This window comes from Pelodiscus sinensis, chromosome 6 (genome assembly GCF_052426305.1).
Source record: "Pelodiscus sinensis isolate ZL-2025 chromosome 6, ASM5242630v1, whole genome shotgun sequence".
Lineage (NCBI taxonomy): Eukaryota > Metazoa > Chordata > Testudines > Trionychidae > Pelodiscus > Pelodiscus sinensis.
This window is the reverse complement of record NC_143057.1, coordinates 62,513,524-62,534,337: the sequence shown is the minus strand read 5'-3', so window position 1 is coordinate 62,534,337 and position 20,814 is coordinate 62,513,524. Positions and strand designations below refer to the sequence as shown.

Below are 20,814 nucleotides of genomic sequence, written 5' to 3'. Positions count from 1 at the left end.
TGTGCTTGCTTTACATGTGAAGTTGTGCTTATAGTTTCGAGTTTGTGTTAAAAAATGACAACCAGAATCCCATCTCATTCAATCAATCATGAATTGTTCTTTTAAAGGAGAAGTACAGCACCAACATTATCCAAGGCATTGTAGATGCATCTTTTCTGTAATATGCTATGGTTGAATATAAAGGAGGTTGAATGTTTCATTTCCAGTAATGGTGAATAGTTGAGCTATCAGAGAATAGCATATTCTACTTCAGGTTAACTAAAGGTTTGTTTAGGACTGTGAATGAAAACTAACATTAACGGTTTTAAAATTGTGTTGCTCTGTCTATGCATTTGTCAGTGCAGTGTAATAAGCTAAGTAGCATAGCTAAGAAGCTTATATTGGGAACGCCTCACATCTGTTGTTCTATGTAATACTAGCCACTGTTTAGCAGACAACACTTCTAATAGAACTGCCACACCTTTAGAAATTTATAAAACAAGCTTATAAAATAATCTTATTGCCACAAAAGTCGCTTAGAAGACGGGTACAAAAACCAATAATGTAGATCTCCCATTATGGTAAGGAAACACAGAGATGGCATGGTTACCCTTAGAGCTTGCATATTTATTCAGCAAATCATACTAAAATAGCTAAAATACATTGGGTACTTGCAGTGCATTATTATAGATCACACTGTTACAAAAGCCTGCATTTTCAACAGTACACAACTGCAACTATACATAAATGCCACAACTGCTGAGTACTGTTTCTTGCTCTATATACAGCACAATTAATGCACCTAATCTATTGGAAAAGAAAACTTACAAGAAAAGGGGGTGGGGGGACCTAAGCAGTATAGTGCATGCCTTAGTATTTAACAGTCAAAAGGTAAAACAGTTCAGAACAAGGCCTGCCCTGTAAAAGGAAGAGCTAAAAGACAGAGTTATATAAAAAAATTAAGGTGGGCTTTCAGACTGTGTCTAACACAACAACATTCCATGAGTAAATGGTACTGGGGGTTTTTAATTTTGTTTTTTCTTAATTCTTTGGGAGCAAGAACAAAAATGTGAAATCTACATTTTGATACTGAAATATACTCTTTGCCTTTAAGTGTCTCCTTTTAAAGTTTAAAGAAAAAAATTGCTGTTTCTTCCCTACCACATCAGGATGAAGATTTTAAAAATTTTCCCTCCCCTTTTTCCCCAAAAAAGCCTTCTCTCCTCCACCTTCAAAGTGTGAGACTTCCAAAGACTATTAGAAAATTATTGCTCATCATTTTCTACGTTATGTGAACAGGATACAGAAAGGAGACTTACTTAAATTACAGTTTTGTGATTGCTCCCACTACAGTTGCATGTTTGTGAGCATACCCTGATCCAGAATCAGTCCCTCACTTTTACTCTATAAGTAGTTACTCACCCTACAACACTGAATAAGAAAGCCACACTGAAGACACAAGGAAACAAGTCAGTCCCATCTAAAGAACAACATTCAGGAAAACAAAGTACCAACACCTTCTCAGAACATGGAAATAAAAAATAACTCCATCAGAGCTACCTTGCCAAGGAGCATGTTTAAAGTCCAAAATAGCACCATTCATCAGTGTCTCAAATCCCGTGGCAGCATCTCAATCACTTACCACAAGGAAACCATGAGTTTCATACTACTTCTATACATCAAAAGAGTACATGGATAAAATATAGAGATATACAGACAATTGATGAAAATAAACTACTAGGCTTGTTACATCTAAATGGGGGAAAGGGGGACTCTCAGCCTCTGCAAGAAGCAATTAGGAATGGTGGAAATGGAGAGGCAGCAGTTTACCGGTTGCATGTCAGCAGTGGAGTTTGAGTAGTGGAAGACGTTGTGGCAGAACCAGGCCTGAAGGCCCACCTGTAATGTTGGTAAACATGGATTCACAGTGTGAAATTCTGAGAGCTTGAGTCAGAATGTAAAAACGGTTTGTATGATACACATTTATCCACTGTAATTCTCTAAAGCAAGGCTCAGAGTCCCATAGTTTCTTCTTATACTTGATGATTTACACAGAAACAATTCCCGATATATGACACCATGACCTCATCAACACCCATATACCATATGTAATACAAATGGAGGAATTATGATTAAAAAGAGTAGAGGTAATTGATTTCAGTGAAGTGATATCCATAGCCATTTGCTGGAGTCAGGAATGCGGCTTCAGTCTCATTGTTCTTCTTGCGATTAACTTCCTTTGGGATAGTAAGATTTTCCTGCATGGGGAGGACAGAAAAAAAGTTAGCTGTGTTTCTACAACAGCTGTTAAATGCATTTCTTTCCCTCCCCAACTCCCTCATATCCTTGTATTTTTATAGCCTTGTAAATGTGGTTTACATATTAAACACAATCTACTCAAATATAAATATCAGTTCCATAGACGGAAAAGAATTGTTTAAACAAGTCCAGAAGCCTTGAAGCTTCTGGTTGAATTTTGATGTCTTTGTTTTATTTTCAGCTGGGCCAGTGTGTCCAGCAGATTCATAAGAAAATAACAAAAAAGACCTCTAAAGGCCAGGTGACAGAATTCAGTCCCTGGCCACATGAATTGGATTCAATGAGTGCAGATTCAACCCATGGAGGAGATTGGGACAGAGTTATGCTTTAGGGGCTATAATCCTTCAACTTTTCACAATGCCCAGGAAGGGCAGACACTACACTATGCTACCCCTCAAAATGGTGCAGTCTGACCCAAACACACCCAGATAATTCTGTGGCCCGGTTTCACAGAGATTTTCTCTCCTCTCTGTCCATCGCTGGGGCCGTGTTTGGTTGGGGAGTAATACAGTAAAACTCCAATTGTCCGGCATCCAGTGGTCCGGCCCTCCTGATAGTCCGGCACCAACTGGAACCTTGGCCAGCTGGACAATTGGAGTTGCTCTGCCCCCGGATTCTCCAAGTCAGCTGCTGGTCAGTTTCACAGTGTCTGACTTGGGGAAGCCGGAGGCAGAGCAGCTGGGGTGCTGCCACGTTGGTCCCGCAGCACCGCCCTCTCCAACACTTCACCCGTTCCCTGCCGACCCCCCGCACCCCAGAGCCCTCATAGCCCCCCCCCCTTCCGATAGTCTGGCATATCTGATAATTTGGCACCCCGTGGGTCCTAAAGGTGCTGTATTATCGGAAGTTTACTGTAGTAAGGAGAGGTCTTTTTGCATTTCCAACTCCAGAGACTACAAACCAGACTTGTACAGGTGGGTATAATAATGAAATGTTACGATGAGTCCACACATGTAACTATGCATAAGCCAAGAGCAATCTATGCCTACAGCTGCATGTGCACATCTTGCCCATGCTGTTGTTTAGTGCACAAATATTTGCATAATTAAAGCCAGATGGCTAAATACTTATTTTTTTCTCACACCTCTCCCCCAAATGTAGGCTCTGTGGGTACAAGCAATACCTTTACAGACTAGATTGAAGTGATGGTGAAAATCTAATGCATGATGTTTACACCAAATACATCTCAGGTAGATTGCTTCCTGAGACCATTGTACAGATACTTGCTGAGACCCAAAAGCTAGGAGCTCAGAAAATTAACATTAATGAATTTGTCAACTAATTTTCTTAAACCCCAGGCTCCATTTTAATGTTACACATAGTTTGGAACATAGAAAATCCGACTGGATTGTTAGTGTAATGTAGCTTTTCAAGCTTAAGACTCTTATCTTTTTAAATGGGTTATTTATTTAGGCAGTTAGTATTCACTAATGAATACTTTTCCTATAATATTTTACTGAAAAAAAAAGTACACATCCCATATATTTAAACATCCCGATAATTAGGCCCTAAATCACTAAAGCATTGTGTGACATTATCTGATTAAATTGTGGCCATAAAATCATTGTTATATAATTGCAATAAATCTTATACCAAGCATGACACATAGCCAGAAAGTGTTAAGAATCCTGCAAGTTAAATGACCCCAAGTCAATCTGTAGAAACATGTTTAAAAATTATGTAAATGGTAAGTACGGCCATTCAATGCTAGATGAACTAGAACTTTGAAATGTAAACACACATCATTAAAAGTTAGAAGCAATACTAATTGTGTCTGCTTCCTTAACCCTTGGGACCTGACCCTTTTTATATCCGATCTGTTTAAGGTTTCGTGCAAGGGAAACCTAAAATGTAAGGATTGAAATTCCAGTCCTAAACTGGAACATCCTGAATAAATTGTTGGACATTGGACTATATCTGTGGACTAGATTCTCAAAAGAACTCTTTGCAACCACAAAGTTCACCATCTCTACTGTGAATCTGATCTCAGAATCCTATTGTACTCATGCCTGTATATGTATGTGTATATTAATCTCTTTAACTAATACTCTTTTTTTAATAGTTTTTAGTTTAGTTAATAAAAATTGTGTATAAGCATGTATTTGGATATGATCTGAAATATTCATTAACCTGAAAGGTAATGTGTCTGATCCTTTAGGATGGGTACACTTTTCTTATGTTGAATAAGATCTTCAGTGACCTTCATCTTATTTGACCTGCGTGGAAGCCAAAGGCTGGGTTGCTTTAAGGAAACTGTTATTAGCTTCTGGGTAACTAGCAAGGTATAACTGTTTTGTACTGGCTTGTTAAATATAAGTATTGAAATATCCACCAGCTTTGGGGTTGCCTGCTTCATTCTTTGCAGTTTGGCCCAAAATGAGTAACTTCAATTTGCTCTCCTGACCCCCAGTGACACATTTACGCATGTGCTTAAAGTTAAGCATGTAATTAAATATTTTGCTGAATAGTGATGGATTGCAAATGGGGCCTTGCAATGGAAACTCAGAAAAATTAGTAACACTACATCTTTATTTGTGGACAGAATGTTATTGGTTTTTAATCTGTATTTTGCTAGATAGTGGGTTTTTTTAAGAGAACTAAAATGAACAGATGATAGAGCCATAACAAGAAGGACACTGATCAGTTTAGAAGAAAAAGATTATACTATTTTCTTCAAAGTTTACTTAAGAAATCTGAGTCCCTTTCTCATATATTGACTTCTTTCAATTCAGTTTTTTCAACAATTATAAACTCCCAACTTAAGATATAACTCCAGGAACTGAAAATATACACATATCAGATTATCAAAAAATGACATGAGGATTTTTTCTGGTTTTAAAGTCAGAATTTATATCAGGTTTTTCATATTATAGTAAAACTCCAGTTGTCCGGCATCCAATGGTCCGGCACTCCTGATAGTCCAGCACCACCTGTAACCCGGAAGAGCTCCAGGCAGCCGGACAATTGGAGCTGCTCTGCCCCGGGCTTCCCTGAGTCAGCTGCTGCTGAAACTGACCAGCGGCTGACTTGTGGACGCCTGGGGCAGAGCAGCTGGGGTGCTGCCGGGTTGGTCCAGCAGCGCCACTCCCCCATCCCCTCCACCCCACCCCACCCCACCCCAAACCCCTCATAGCCCCCCCCTTCCGATAGTCTGGCATATCTGATAATCTGGCACCCCCTGGGTCCTAAAGGTGCTGCATTATCAGAAGTTTACTGTAAATATACCGAGCTGCATCAAATTCATCTGCTGTCTGTCCAGACTGACCTAGCAACAGGATAAATTCTGCTTTCAGGTACATGTAGCCTCTGCACAAAAACATCCAATAGCAGTATTTAGCCCTATAATTATAGTCCTTGAAGTTCTTACTTAGGCACAATACTGTTGTGATGGATAGGACGAGTGCTGGCCTTTTCTGAAGATCCCAGCATTCAGTGACTAAAGGGTTAAATTCAGGTAGCTACTGGATGTTGGGAGGGAGCAAGGAGAGCCAGTGGTTGAAGGTATTAAGATTTGAATCGGAAGATTTACCTGCCTGCTGTTCTTCTTTGTGTGAGTTTAAGCCAGAAGTTGGGGGAACAAGATGACTTGTACCAGGCAGAACTACCGTGTCTACAAAGAATAGTGGGCATGGAAATGAACTTGACCTTGAAGTATGGATCGGGTGTAGACAGGGAACGATCTATTTAGACACAATCAGGTTATTTTCTTTGTTTTGTTGTTTGGTTACACTTCTCTGTGCTAAATCCATGTGCCTCTCCCCCCTACACTATACTTTAAGGTGTATCCCGAAGTGGAATTTCTCTGTTTTGAAATAGGTCTTTTTTTCAGTTGCTTTAAAACACCTAACAACCAAGTATGCTTTATCAGGTCTGTCTTTTTGTTTTGTTAATAAAATCGCCTTTTTAAGGTGATGATTTAATTCTTGTGTTCTGGAGGATAATAGGAGATCTGTGTATGCATGCTTAAGACTGAGAGTTCAGATATCAGAGACTGCAGTTTTTCTTCTCTTTTTTCCAATCTCTCTTGTTGTAAAAAATCTTGAGGTACCCCTCTGGAAGAAGTCCAAGTGGTTCTTTCTGGGTTCAAGAAGAAAGGGGTTTTTCACTTGGTGGTAGCAGCTACCTCCCAAGGCCAGGGAATATGTAACCTTGGGGAGATTGTAAGCAGAGCCCTATAGAGGCATATTTTAAGGTCTCTTGCAGGCCCCCACCTTCTGCACTCAAGTGAGGTACAGCCCTGACACCTGTCCTCTGTTCTATGGGAAGTACAAAGGGGTCCATGCTGCAGGAAATGCCATTTGTGAGGGTTCCCCTCCCATGCTTTATGAAATTGACTTATGGCCACATATATGCAGGCATAACTCGAAGCTGCTTTGGACAAAATACCTCATGTAACTGTCAATGTTAATGTCACAATCTGCTGGATCTGTATATCTAATTTTGGTGTATGTATCACTTTTGCATGTAAAGTTAGAGATATGTACAGGCAGTCCCCGACTTACGCGGATCCGACTTATGTCGGATCCGTAGTTACGAACGGGGCTGCCCCAGAGTACACGGACTGCGGGACCTCGCGGTCCTGCCGCCCGTGTACTCTGGGGCTTCCTCTGCGTCTCCCTGGTCTGCAGACCAGGAAGACGCAGAGCAAAGCCGCGGAGGGGCTCGGGCAGCGGGGCAGCCCCGCTGCCCGAACCTCCCCACCCCCCCACGCGCGGCTTTGCAAAGCCGCAGGGAAGCCGGCGGCGGGGCAGCCCAGGCGCGCCTAGGTTGCCTCGCTGCCTGATCCCCCCGGCGCGCCTAGGCTGCCCCGCCGCCGGCTTCCCCGCCGGCTTCCCCGAGGCTTTGCAAAGCCGCGGGGGAAGCCGGCAGCGGGACAGCCCAGACGCCCCGCGGCTGTCCCGCTGCCGGCGTCCTCAGAGGCTTTGCTCCCCGTCTCCCTAGTCTGCTGGTCTCCAGCAGACCAGGGAGACTGGGAGCAAATCTGCGGAGGACCCAGGCGGCGGGACTGCGGTGCGTCTCGGTCCGCCGCCCGTGTCTTCCTGGTCTGCTGGAGTGGGGGGGGGGGGTGCAGCTAGTATGCCCCCCCCCCAGCAGACTAGGCTTTTCTCTGGACACCTGTGGCAGAGCAGCTGGGGTGCTGCCAGTTGGTCCCGCAGCGCCGCTCTGGGCACTACTGGTCCAACCCAGCAGCACCCCAGCTGCTCTGGTCCTGATTCAGCTGCTGCTGAATCAGGACACCTGGGGCAGAGCAGATGGGGTGCTGCTGGGTTGGTCCAGTAGCGCCGAGGAGCGGTGCTACTGGAGCAACCCAGCAGCACCCCAGCTGCTCTGCCCCAGACGTCCTGATTTAGCCGCTGCTGAAACTGACCAGCGCTGAGTTTCTCTGCCCTGGGCTTCCTGGAATCAGCTGCTGATCAGTTTCAGCAGCAGCTGACTTGGGGACGCTTGGGGTTCTTAAGTTGATTCTGTATGTAAGTCAGAACTGGTGGTCAGTTTCAGCAGCGGCTGAATCTGGACGCCAGTTCCGACTTACATACAGATTCAACTTAAGAACAAACCTACAGTCCCTATCTTGTACGTAACCCGGGGACTGCCTGTAGTATGGAATGGTTTATTATTTTAAGTGTGCAAATGGAAGCCATCAAGGGTGTTTCCCTCAACATCTGGGTGATCACCTGTAAACAGCCTCTTTTCTCCTTTAAGCAGTGGTTGGTTTTAGGAAGTCATGCAACACCCTCTCCGCCACCATTGGTAGGGTCTGACCAAGTCATTTTCACACTGAAGACTGTGAAACCAAAGAATTTCTGCCTACAAAGGAAGGCTATTTAAGATTAGGGCTGTCAACTGACATGCGTTAACGCCTGTGATTAATATTTTAACACGTTAATCGCAGGCATTAATGCTGCACTGCCCCTTTGAAGTGTCACTGCTGTGCTTCAAAGGGGCAGTGCAACGTGGTCCCCAGCTGACCCTTTGAAAGGCTTAGAGGCAGCATTTCAAAGGAGCAGCCTCCTCACAGCTGAGCCGGGGATCAGCTGTGCACCCGCTGCCCCTTAGAAATGCTGCCTCTGCATTTTTCAGAAGGGCAGTGGGGTCCAGGGTCAGCTGGGGACTCCCCAGCAGATCCCGGGCTCTGCGCAGCATATCCCCAGCTCACCCTGGGTTCCACTGCTGCGGGGAGCCCCTGGCTGACCCCGGGTTCCGCTGCCACAGGGAGCCCAAGATCAGCTGGGCAATCCCCAGCTGACCCCAGGCTTCATGGTAGCTGCCCCTTTGACCAGAGGCGGCATTTTAAAGAGGCAACCATGGAGCCCAGGGTCAGCTGGGCACTCCCAGCTGATCTTGGGCTCCCCGTTGCAGTAGAACCCAGGGTGAGCTTACCCTGGGCTCTACGGCTGGGCTCCACAGCAGCCCCTTTAAAACAGTTGTGCGGTGCTGCTACTTTGAAATACCCCTCCCCCCCCCCTTTTGCTGTCTCTATCTCATAGAGGCAGCAAACAGGAGGAGAGGGGGGAATAGATTAGTCCACTAGTCGACTGACTATCCGATAATCATTTGCTTATCGGATAGTCTACTAGTCTTTTAACTTCCCTACCGGGGATCACTGGGCACTACAGCTGGGGCACTACAGCTAATCCCAGGCTTCTAATGTGCTGCCCCTGTGAGGTGCTGGGGTGGCATTTCCAAGGGGCAGCGCAACACAGAGTGCCAGCTCCTGATGTTTGGGAACCTCAGCAAGTGGAAGCTGCATGGGCAGCATGTGGGGTTCTCCAGCCCTGCCGCCTAGGAGCCAGACATGCTGGTCAGTTCCAGAAGCCTCCTGGAGTAAGCACTGCTCAGCCAGAGCCTGCACCCCAACCACCTGTCCCAGCCCTGACTAATTTGTTACTTATGTATCATCACAAAAAATGGGAAGACATCTAGAAACATACACATGTAAACACACACACAGCCCAAAGATCTGGGCATGTTTCCAAAAGCTTTGTGTTGGGCAGTTCCTCTTCAGCTGTGAAAACAATCTCCATCCTGAAATCGTGCCATATAATCATAAAATAGAAAATCTCATGTGACCTCTCTGGGTCTGGAAATAAATCTCTACTTAATATGGCCCTGTGTGCTTTCTTGTTCCATGAGAAAGAAAAGATCTTTTTATCTGCAACTGAGTTCAAAAATCTGATCACTTTATTATTATTCTCCCATTATTTCAGGCTGTTTGGAATTAGTAAAGAGTTCGTGAAACTCTTATATTGAAGATGACTGGGGAAAAGTGTTCAGTCCTTCACTACTTTGCTCTGACTAACTTTATAAATCCGATGCAAGAATTAGATTCCAAACACACACTGTTTCTGTTGAGTCTCATACTGTGCAGGAAGACAGACTGTACACATCAATAGTCACTTAAGTTTTAAGACTTTATCAAAACAAACATGGAGATGGTTCTAAATATTGATCCTTCCAATCAAACAAAAATATCTTTTGAAGCTCTAGATAAATCAAACTCAAATGGACCCAATAGGAAAAGCAGGGCTTCAACAGAGTGAAGGTGGTAATTAAATGTAATAGTTCTGGTGATCTCAAAAACCTTAAGCAATACTAGAAACCTTTTCAGAGCTAGGCCAAATGTTGACATGTTTCCATATTGCAGGAGCTCCAGTTATTCACAAGTCCAGGGGCAATGAAAGGATTGTTCTTTCATTGACCTAGTCATAGCTTTAATCTTGTGCTGCAGGACAAATTTGTATAAATGTAAATGGAGGTTTAACACAATAATATTCAAAACAAAAATTACCAGATAAGGCAGTATGACTACTATGAATAGGATGTTAAGGGGTGGGTAATGGATTAATTGTGTATTCGATACAATTTGTATCAACTACACAACTAGTCGAAGGGTTCTGTTCCAGCTTGCGCCAGTCCATGAGCTACCCACACTGCAGCTCAGCTCCTGCTACATGTAAACTGCAGAGGCACAAAGCGGGTAGGTTCCAGACCAGAGTGAGCTGGGACTGCTACAGCTCTGCATTTAAAATGCAGAGCCCCAGCAGTCTCGGACTGGTGTGAACTGGGACTGAGCCAAGCTGGCTTGGTCCCGGCTCATGCCGCATCCAGCATCCCTGTCTACTGGGGGTCCCACCGGGGAGCTAGGACCTCCCACAGACTGAGGCTGCTGCTGCCAGAGCAGCCTCTGCTCGTGGCCAGCCCAGGTCACCGCAAACAGGGGCTGCTGCTGGAACAGCCTCTGTTCGCGGCAGCTGGGGCTGGCTGTGAACAGTGGCTGCTCCGGCAGCAGCGGAGGTGGAGGAGGGAGGGGGAATAGAGGCAGCAGCACAGCAGGGGCAGGCTGTACCACAGAGATGGTGCTGGGGGGGAACCAGTTTTTAAGCCAGCTCCCCCCAGCACCAGCTTCCCCCCACCTTGCTGCTTCTGATACAGAGGCAGCAGGGAGGGAGGAAGCAAGCAGTTGACGACTACCTGATAAGCGTAAGCGTATTAGGTAGTGGACTACTCGCTTACATCTCTAACTATGCTTGTATGATCTGCAACAGCTTTCTGTTACAGATATGTGAAACTACAAAATTCATTTAATGAAGAGTCAAGGTAGGTGAGATAATATCTTTTTTATTGGACAAACCTCTGTCAGTGAGAGAGACGAGCCTTCCATTTTACACAGATTATTTCACCCACCTTTGTGTCTCTAATATTCTGGGGCTGATCTGGCCACAACACTGCGTAAATTCATTTAATGTAAATGTGGCCAAGCTATGAAAAACTAGCCTTCTATGTACCAACTCCATCCTAACCTGGCATTGCTACTGGCCTTCTTGATGAACATTTGACAGTATTTTGCGTGCTAATTATGGTAACAACTGTCCCTGTGCTAGCTCACTACCACGTATCTTAATTTTAAAAGATGCAAACTCATACATAAGGACAGTTTCCAAATCTCATACATGGAAAGGAAATCTAATTAATTTTATACTTACTTTTAAAAAGCATGGAAACAGTGCATTTTCCTGTGAACAAAACTCTGAATCCCATCTGGATTTCTTAGTCTAGCTAGTGACAAATATAATCTAAACAGTTTTCCATTTTTTCTACTTTGCTTACTTGCCAACTTTGCTGCCAGATTGAGTCATTAGCAAACAAGGATATGGGAATGAAACAAATATGTTCTCTGCTTTTTGAATAACTGTTTCATTTTGTTACTCTAATTTCTTATCTAGTTTTGGGTTTACCACACCAGTGACAGAGTAAAATCACTTAAATCCTGCCAGGTATGCCACACTTTCTTTGTGTTAACACACTTACTGATTTCCAAACACAAATGTTTCTTTAGTCAAACTATGCAACTTTCATTTCAGGCAGGTAAGACATGAATGCAAAATCCTGACAAATGCAAAAAGAATTTTTGTCCTCTTTTATTATAGTTTATAACCACTTCTTTCTTTTAATAGGTTGTTATTCCCATATTACCAATACCAAGCATTACAAAACTTAGAAACTAGCTTGAAAAATATGACACTTTAATAAATTGTGGGTTTTTATTTGCCTTCTGATTTTCAAGCTACTCTCAACAAGCATGAGGCTAAAAATTTTTAAATTTTTATATGAAAGCTGAGATTCTCATGTAAATACCTGACTCAAAGAATTAAGGCTCTAAGAAAAATACTTAATATCATGACTCACAATAAAGCCATGAGAGTTGGCAATAGTTTAAGGTAGGGTTTCTCAAACTGTTTTGAATCATACCCCACTTTAGTTATTTTTTCCATGGAGTCCCACCCCCCTCAAACAATGAGGCTATGTCTAGACTATGGGGTTTTTCTGAGATAACGGAGGTATTGCGGAAAAACTCTGCCGCATTCAGGCAATGCCTCTGCTTTTCTGCCCCCCCCCCCCTCTTTTTTTTTTGCGGAAGAGCGGACGCGCTCTTTTGGAAGCCCTGTCTTCCTTCTCCCATGAGGAAAAAGGGCTCTTTCGAAAGAGGGTTTTTTCCCAAAATTTGGCCCAGTGTAGATGGGCCACATTTCGGAAAAGCCTTGTTCAGAAAAAATCATCAGGAAAAGGTACGCAAATTGCGGCATACCTTTTTCCGATAAAGCCCCATAGTGTAGACATAGCCTAAGAGAGCCAAATGTGAGTGTTGTTGCAACCTCATGCACTAGGTTGCAACACCACTCATTCAAATTTGACCTGGATGCTTTTCTATCATGGAGGGTGCCAGCCGACGGTCAGGGCAGAGAGAGAGAGAGAGAGAGAGAGAGTGTGTGTGTGTGTGTGAGACCCCCAAGTCTTTAACTGCTAAGACACGAGGTCTCGTCGCAGCGGGCAGCCTAGGAGGCTGAAGGGAGCCCCAAAAGTTTAACGTCCGTGTCTTTACTGCTAGGACCGGGGTCCCGTCGCAGAGGGCAGCCAGCAGGCCAACAGATGCCCCTTTATTTATAGGAAGAGCTTATTACACCTCAGATTTTAGCTGCTAGGATACAGAATCCCTTCGCAGCGGGCAGTCTAGAAAAGACTGAGAGATGCCCCAACGGATCTGTCACCTGGGAGTGGCACGATCCTAACGCCCAAGCTTTTTCTATACCTGTCCCTTATGACCGGCTGAAGTTCTTTTAAATTGTGCTTGGTTCTGTTACAGCAACTGAAGGAGTCAGGGTACAGCTTAAACAGTTACAGGTTTATTAAGGAAGCTTATAAATCATATGGTTACAATGGCTATTGCTCTATTTCTTAACTGCTAGCAAATATAGATCTTAAAAATGGTTACAAAGAAAGTAAAGATAGAAAATAGAAATAATGGTACCAAGTGACAGCTTAATCTTTAAAGAGCTCTAACACTATGTATATATATACTTAAACAAAGGACCACATCCAGGTACAATTTTTACCCCCTTCTGTGCCTCTCGACTCCAGCGGGTCAGGCCAGGGTCGGTCCCTCAATTCCTCGGAAAGATGAATACAAGGTGGGCGTCCCCTCTGGAACCTCGGGAGGTCAAGCACCAAACCCGACCAGCAGATAGGTGGTAGATTGACGCTCAGAGTAAGTGTGCTGCTGGACCCATCTTTATACCCCTGGGGGCCCGTATTCTCTTTCTTATCTTAAGATGCCAAATTGTACTGGTCCGTTCTGTGGCGCCAGTTCTTACAAGGGAGTTTCAAAATAATTTACACTTGTAAGAGAGGAAGATAGCTAAATTAGGAGTGCCGGATATTCTTTGCTGGGCGGGAGATTCCTCCCCCTGCAGACGGCTGTGTGTTCGTATCAATATGGGTTAAGTCAAGGGCACTCCTCTGCAGCCTCTTGGTCAGCAATTAGTTTGACCACCCTCTTATCTCTGCTTACAGTTGTCCATGGTCACTGAGCCAGCATAACTAAACCTCCTGTTCCAAGGTTTTCAAAGATCATGCTGTTTTTACTGCTCTGTGTGCCCTGCATGCTTTCAAGCAGACAAAGATGGATGTTAAAATGGAGGTTCATGTCTGGCTACAGAAGGGCAATTGGGCCAAATCTGAGTGGCACTACAGTCTGGTATTTGGACCCTTCTTCCCCCTGCATTTTTATAATTACTGAATTATTAGAATGCTTTTTGCATGCTATCTCTATCCCACATCACACCATAGTTGAGTTTAAATAATTCAAAATTAATCATAATGAACTTTCAGAATTCTTTTATTTATATACAGCTTGCAAGCTTAATAAATTGTGCATCTTTATATGAGAGAAATTAGTAAAGGATAATTATGGAAAGAGCCTTACCTTCGGAAATCCTCCATCCCCTTGGCTAGTTGGGAAGAGTTCCTGGCTGACCCAAATGGTTAACCTTGGGTACACCTGTCGGAACATAAATGTATACATTTATGCTGTATTCTGGAGAGACGTTCACCATGCCATCGCATGGTATTCCTGTGACAGATTTCACCAGTCCAATACTGAAACTGAACTTCTGGAAGTCTTGCCTCAGATATATGGAGCCAGATTCTGTTCCCAGTTACAGCATTACAAATCGAAGGAACACCACTGGAGTTAGTATAAATTTGGAGTAGATGTGAAAGCAGAATCGACCCTTTAGAGTACCTTAAAAACTATGTATGATAGGGCCAAAACAGTAATATGGATGTATTGGCATTTGGCTAAATCAACTGTGTGCGTGAATTTCCTGCAAATGAAAGCCTATGGCATCATTTGTCTCTTCCCCCTTGCAATGTTGGCTTGGGGAAGAAAGAAATTCCAAAGAGCAGGCAGATCTGGGATCCAGAGAAAGTTTCATGCTAGCAGGTGTAAACAGCATGATACAGTTTCAACAGCTATTGCTCGTAACTTCAGACTGCTTTTTTTGTTTTATTCAGATCTATTCTGTACCGATTGGCTATTTGATACTTCCTTTATAGCCCCTTCTCAACTGGTTCATAGACAATACTATAATACAAGTAAGAATAATTAGGGTCAGATCCTAATTGAAGGTACCTCTCGGGATTTATAGACTTTTCCAACTGAGCTCTCATCTTATGGGAAAATTCAATAGAAGTTAACAAGAATGACACTGTTAGGTTCTATAGTAAGTTATTTAAATAAAATACAGGTTTTTAAAGATTTGAAGTCTCTTTGGTAATGAAAGGAAAATAATTCTGGCTGCAATTCTGTAAAATAGTTGGTGACTGGGGGTACATCTAGACTGCACCAGTTTTTTGGAAAAAATTTATGCAAATGCACTCCACATTTTGTGTAGCTTTTTCCAATTCTTTTGTCAGAAGAGGCTTCTCCGACATTTGGCCCATCTAGATGGGGCCAAACGTCAGAAAAAAATGCTCTTTCAGAAGCCCCCTTATTCCTCATGGAATGAGGAATACAGGGGCTTCCAAAAGAGCGCGTTTTCTCTTCCGCAAAAAACGGAAGAACAAATGTGTTCCTCTGGTATACCGGGAAAAACTGTGTAGTCTAGCCATACCCTGGGGGAAAAACTACAGAAGGCTGTAAGTTTCTCTTAAATTGTATCAAAATTTCTATAGTCCCCATAAATGCCAATGTGTATGTATGCCATATATATACACCAACTGTACTTCCCTCAGCTTTCACATCATGTTATACCCTTTCACAGTCACTGGCAGACATCCGAGAGAGTGGTGGCTTTAGGACACTCAGGCCTGGCTCCTGCTCATTTCCAAACATGTGCATCAACATCTAGACTTTGGCCCTATGATAGCCATAAATTATTCCAGAAAGGTTATTTAAAGAAGATTATTAGATTTCTTGATGACTAAGGCTGCATAGTGGAAATGCACCTTCTATAATTCTGATTGTGCCTTACTGCTTCTGGGGATAACTGGAAAAAAACTGGTTATAATTCAGTCACAAGGAAAATTTTAGAGAATAAAGAAATCCTGATGTAATAAAAGAGGGATGGGGAATGAGTCTGCTTTATCTTAATCTCCTCTGTTTGTTACTTTTCCCGTTACATCCTCCTACTGCTTCCTTTGACACTGTCAAATAGTTCCAAAGATCTCTATTTTATTACCTAAACTCATTTACACCAATTTGATTTTAAAAAACAGCCCAAACTGTAATTTACACTACTCTTCAAGTCATGTGTGAATTTGGTTTAATTCATTCATTATTACATGCATATTAAAACCAGTGTTGCATTTCTATTATGTTATGAGGTCACATATTTAGGATTATTACAGTAACTTGGAATTAGATACACCTTAATGAAATTATCAAAGAATTTTTAGAAAATTCTGAACTTTTCTGCAAAGTGGCGGGTGGGAGAGGGAGGAAAGTATTCAGTCACAATCCTAAAGTAGTTCCTGCTCTGACAAAACTTTGATTTCAGACGTATGTGTTTTTTACTGACTTATGTGTCAGACTAAGCTGTGAGATTCAGGTTCTTATCTAAGCTTTGGGTTACTGTATGAGCATTGGGCAAATTACTGTGCATTTCTAAAATGGGGAATTTAATGTACACTACACTGGTGTTGCAATCAGTTAATGTTCATGTTGATGCTTTGAGATTCACAAATGGAAGGAACCATGTAAGCATCATGTGCTAGTATGATTATTTCCCCTCAGTGATTATTTTGACAACTTGTGGTTTTCTTGGAGACCTGACAAAAACTGTATTGGTTTCAAATTACACATGGTGCCCTGCACTGTTATGGCATATTCCACTGCAGAATCTTAAAATGCTTTGTCAGTGTGACAGTGAGATTCACCCCTAAACAGATAACCCCCTCCCTCCCCTCCAGAACTTGAGGCTTTTTGCTGGCCATCTGCAAAGGAATGAGTGTCACTGTATCCCTGTGAGGGTGAGGTATATGGTATCTTACTATTTGTGACTGCTGCCTCACAAGCTCACTCTTTACATGGGTTTTGTGCTTCAACCCCATGACCAAATGTATGCAGTCAGGAGTACAAAAAAAACCATCAGTGATGAATCATTATTAAGAAGACAAAACTGAAGCAGGAACTGTTAGTCCCCAGTAATGTCACAGAACAAAAGGAAGGGAAGAGCCCTAAGATTTCTTGATACTGTTACCATTCTCAAAGCAGTTATTCAAGTGAAAGAAAGATGGAGATCTCCTTTCATATTTATTCTGTATGACTTGACAGCTGTGTATATTATAACCCCTAGAAACATAATTTTGTTACATAATTTTATTACAGAAACTTCAGTTAAAGACTTCACCACAATCAGGCTGGCAATAGTACTGTCATAATACTCTTGGTAAGAAACATTGTATACAATACATCCTACAGTCTCATTTTGTCTTACTGCATGATAAACATTGTCAGGTCATGTCCTACATCTCTAGTCTATCCTTCTTTGTAGTTGACACCCATGCTCTACTGACTTTTCCATGGGTCTCTATTTCATTATAAGTGATCTTAACTTTCCATGTTTACATTTTCAATGTTCTAAAAGGGCCAGTTTCACAAAGCTGAAAACAATTGAGCCACATCACATAGGAGAATATTTTAATCAGAAAAACATGAATGATAATTGAGAATTGTTTAAGAACACTTTACTAGATGCCCCCAAAAAGCTGTAATGCAGGAAACGGTCATATTGAAAAAAGGTGAACCTAGTTTAGAGGAGAGGGGAGTAATGAATATGAATCAAAAGCTAGTAACTGCAGTACACTGATAAGGGAAACAAGGGGATAAGGATAAAGGTACGCTCAGTGGAGTTAAGGACAATAAGAAAGTATTTAAATATATTAGGAACAAAAAGCATCTTAACAATGGTAACGATCCATTACTAGATGGAAATAGGAATCAATAATAATCCTGAAAAGGCAGAAGTGTTTAAGAAATATGTTTTATATTTGGGGAAAAAAGATGATATTGTTACACTAGCAGGCTACATCCCATGCTCGCTAAACTCACCAACCCCCCTCTCTCTGGCCACTTTCACTAGTATCTAGGAAGGATGTTAAACAGCAGCTATTAAAACTAGACACTTCTAGATCAGTTGAGCCACAGAACTTGAATTCAAGAGTATTTGAAGAGCTGACTCATGAGACCATTGAACCATTAATGCTGACTTTCAGTAAATCTTATAATATTGGAAAAGTTCCAGAAGACTGGAAGAAAGCTAACATTATGACAATATTTAAAATGATAAATGGTGTAACCAGGATAGTTATAGGCCTGTCATTCTAACACTGATTTGGGGCAAGGTAATAGATCAGTTGATATGGGATTCAACCAATAACAATTTAAAGAAGGTAATATAATTAATGTAAATCAAAATAGGTTTATGGAAAACAGTTTGATAGAATCAACCTTCATATCTTTTTTTATGGGATTACAAATTGGTTGATAAAGGTAATAGTGTTGATGTAATATATTAAGGCATTGACTTAGTACCATATAACATTTTCATTCAAAAATAAAAACCTAGAATGATATAAAATCTATATATAACATAAATCTAACTGATAGGTCTCAAAAAGTAATTGTAAACAGGCACAATCATCATTAAGTGGGTGTGTTTCTAATAGGTTTCTCAGATATTGGTTCTTGGCTCCTATGCTATGACTTTTACTGATGACTTACTTGGAAGGAAATAAAATAATCACTGATGGTCTGCAGATTAATTGAGGGAGTGGTCTATAATGAAGAAGACATAATAGATAATAGAGCAATCTGAACTGTTTATTGGACAGAAGCAAATAATTTTAATATGGTTAAATGTATACATCTACTAAGTATGTTGGCAATATACTTTTGGGGTCATGGTGGATAATCAGCTGGCCAGGATTTTCTAGTACAATACTGTGGCCAACAGGGATAACACAGTCCTGAGAGACATAAACAGAGGAAAGTTGAGTAGGTGCCAAGAGATTATTTTACCTCTGCTTTTGTCACTGCTGTGAGCACTGCTGGAATACTATGTGCAGTTCTTCTCTCTACAATTTTTGAATGTAACCAGAAAGGGCTATTGGAACATACTGTAGTCCATGTGTTACAGGTCACATAAAGAATTGCAAATGTCACTCTGCTTTCACAGATGTGGTAGGGGAATAGATTATCCAGTGTCTGTTACTGGGGCATTGATGAGAATAGGATTATGCTGGTGGTCGGAAGAACTGGCAAGCATTCTATCCCTGAAAGAACTAGTGCATCTTCCAGAACATCATTATGGTTTATAACACAAAAGTATCATTAGCACCAAGCCTACTATTATATGGGAAGGTAGCAGATGCAGAACAGAAGGCCTTTTTCCATCTGCATTTGGTGAGGAAAGTGCAGCCATTTCATTGGGATGCTAACCTTACTACGCTTATTCTTTTTGCTATTATCAGACTAATGCAAAGCATTCCAATATGGGAATTTTGAGAGCCCTCAAACTGAAGGCAATGCAGAACTACAGGAAGTGCGTTTTCCCTGTAAGGATCTATATTGTTCAACATTGTGTTTCTTGCAAGATTACCTCTTTCCTCATTCCACAATTGAGATACCATGAGGTATTCAAACTACAGTTTCTCTGTTCTACTTAGGAGAGAGCAGTTGGTAAGAAGTTTTCTCTGACATCCCCTGAATTTGCCAAGTCTCCTCCCAGTTGGTTTGACACGTCCTAGATTTGTTAACTCCCTCGTAATATTGCCAAGTCATCTGTTCTCCCATGCATGTGGGGAGGAGGTAAGTTGAGAAAGGCAGTTTCTATATACTATTAGGACAAATGAATGGTGAGGAGAGAAGGGAGGGGGGTTCCTTTGCTACAATAAAGAGTCCATCATGTGTTGATATGTTTACTATATGTATGTACGGTATAGGATATGGCACCCAGGACAGAGGAGGTATACCCTTTTAAGAAACTGAAAGAATAGAACAATCAGTCTTTTGGGATCATTATCATAGTTGCACAGAGTTTAAGGACAGAAGGGACCACCAGATCATGAAGTCATCATCTGGTCCTGTTTAATCACAGACCATCAACATCCCTCAGCCACCCATGCACTAAATCCAAGACGCAAACTATTACAACCCACAGGAAACAAAATTATGATATGCCGTAAGTAGAGAATCAGAAGAACCAAGGCCCCTTCCGTTTTAGGGATTTAACTAAGATATAGCCAGATAATCCTGGTAAATGACCCATACTCCACAATGCAGCTGGAGATGGAAAAAATCAAGGTCACTCTCGCTCTGACCAGGGAAAAATTCTTTCCCCACACCTGATATGGAAATTTGATATGGCAATTCCTATGTTATGGGTCATGAATGGGTGCTATGGGGGTCATCATGACTACCCTGTCTTTCCTATATTGCTAAATGGGAAAAGAGACACAGCTACAGCCCAGTTAGATGGAAAAGGAGTTCCTGATATGGAAAAGATTGAGATTCATGACTCAAGATCAATTAAAATCCAGGAAAAACTGTATGCCCTACATTCTGAATGCCATCTAAAACCTACACATCTATGTTTCATCTTCAGTATGAAATTGAACAGAGATTCAGAGATGCATATTAATATAAAAACACAGAGAACTTCAACCAGCACACAGCCTAAGATTAGTATTTCAAGAACAGATATGCCAAGTTATATAAGTAAAAAAGAAAAGTTCCACAATATAATATAAAAGACAACAGTCCAGCTGCTAACATGAAACAACTACAGATAAATGCTTTCCATTACAATTCTGGTTCACACTCTAATATTTTCAACTTTTGGCACTTTTTTTGTATGGTTGCTGCACTTGTAAAGGCTTGACTTAAGCAATATAAAAATCAAAGCTGAGCCTTAAGCCACATGATTGGATCACTCCTAAACATTTTCTAAGGCATCTTAGTCAAGGTCCTCATAATACTGTATTTTACCATTTTGAGCACCATAATGTGAGACACAAAGCATCATACCTAATGTCTTCTTAGATCAGAAAAAAAAAGGAAACCATCAATCCAGGAACTATTGAGTTAAATAAGTCTGCCAACTTGATATTGGATATTGATGTTGGTCTCAATTTGGAACTGAGAGATTATTAATTTAACATAGAGAAACTAATTTTTTT

General features: G+C 41.8%; 1 protein-coding gene across 1 annotated transcript in view; it reads right to left on the bottom strand.

The window, feature by feature from the left end:
* Positions 1-585: 585 nt before the first annotated feature.
* The window catches only part of NREP (neuronal regeneration related protein), a 40,066-nt gene continuing 19,837 nt past the window's right edge, over positions 586-20,814 (bottom strand). Inside the window, 2 exon segments of the mRNA XM_089779299.1 lie at positions 586-2,237; positions 14,060-14,134. Coding sequence (XP_089635425.1) covers positions 2,112-2,237; positions 14,060-14,134 — 201 coding nt within the window. The 3' untranslated portion in view covers positions 586-2,111.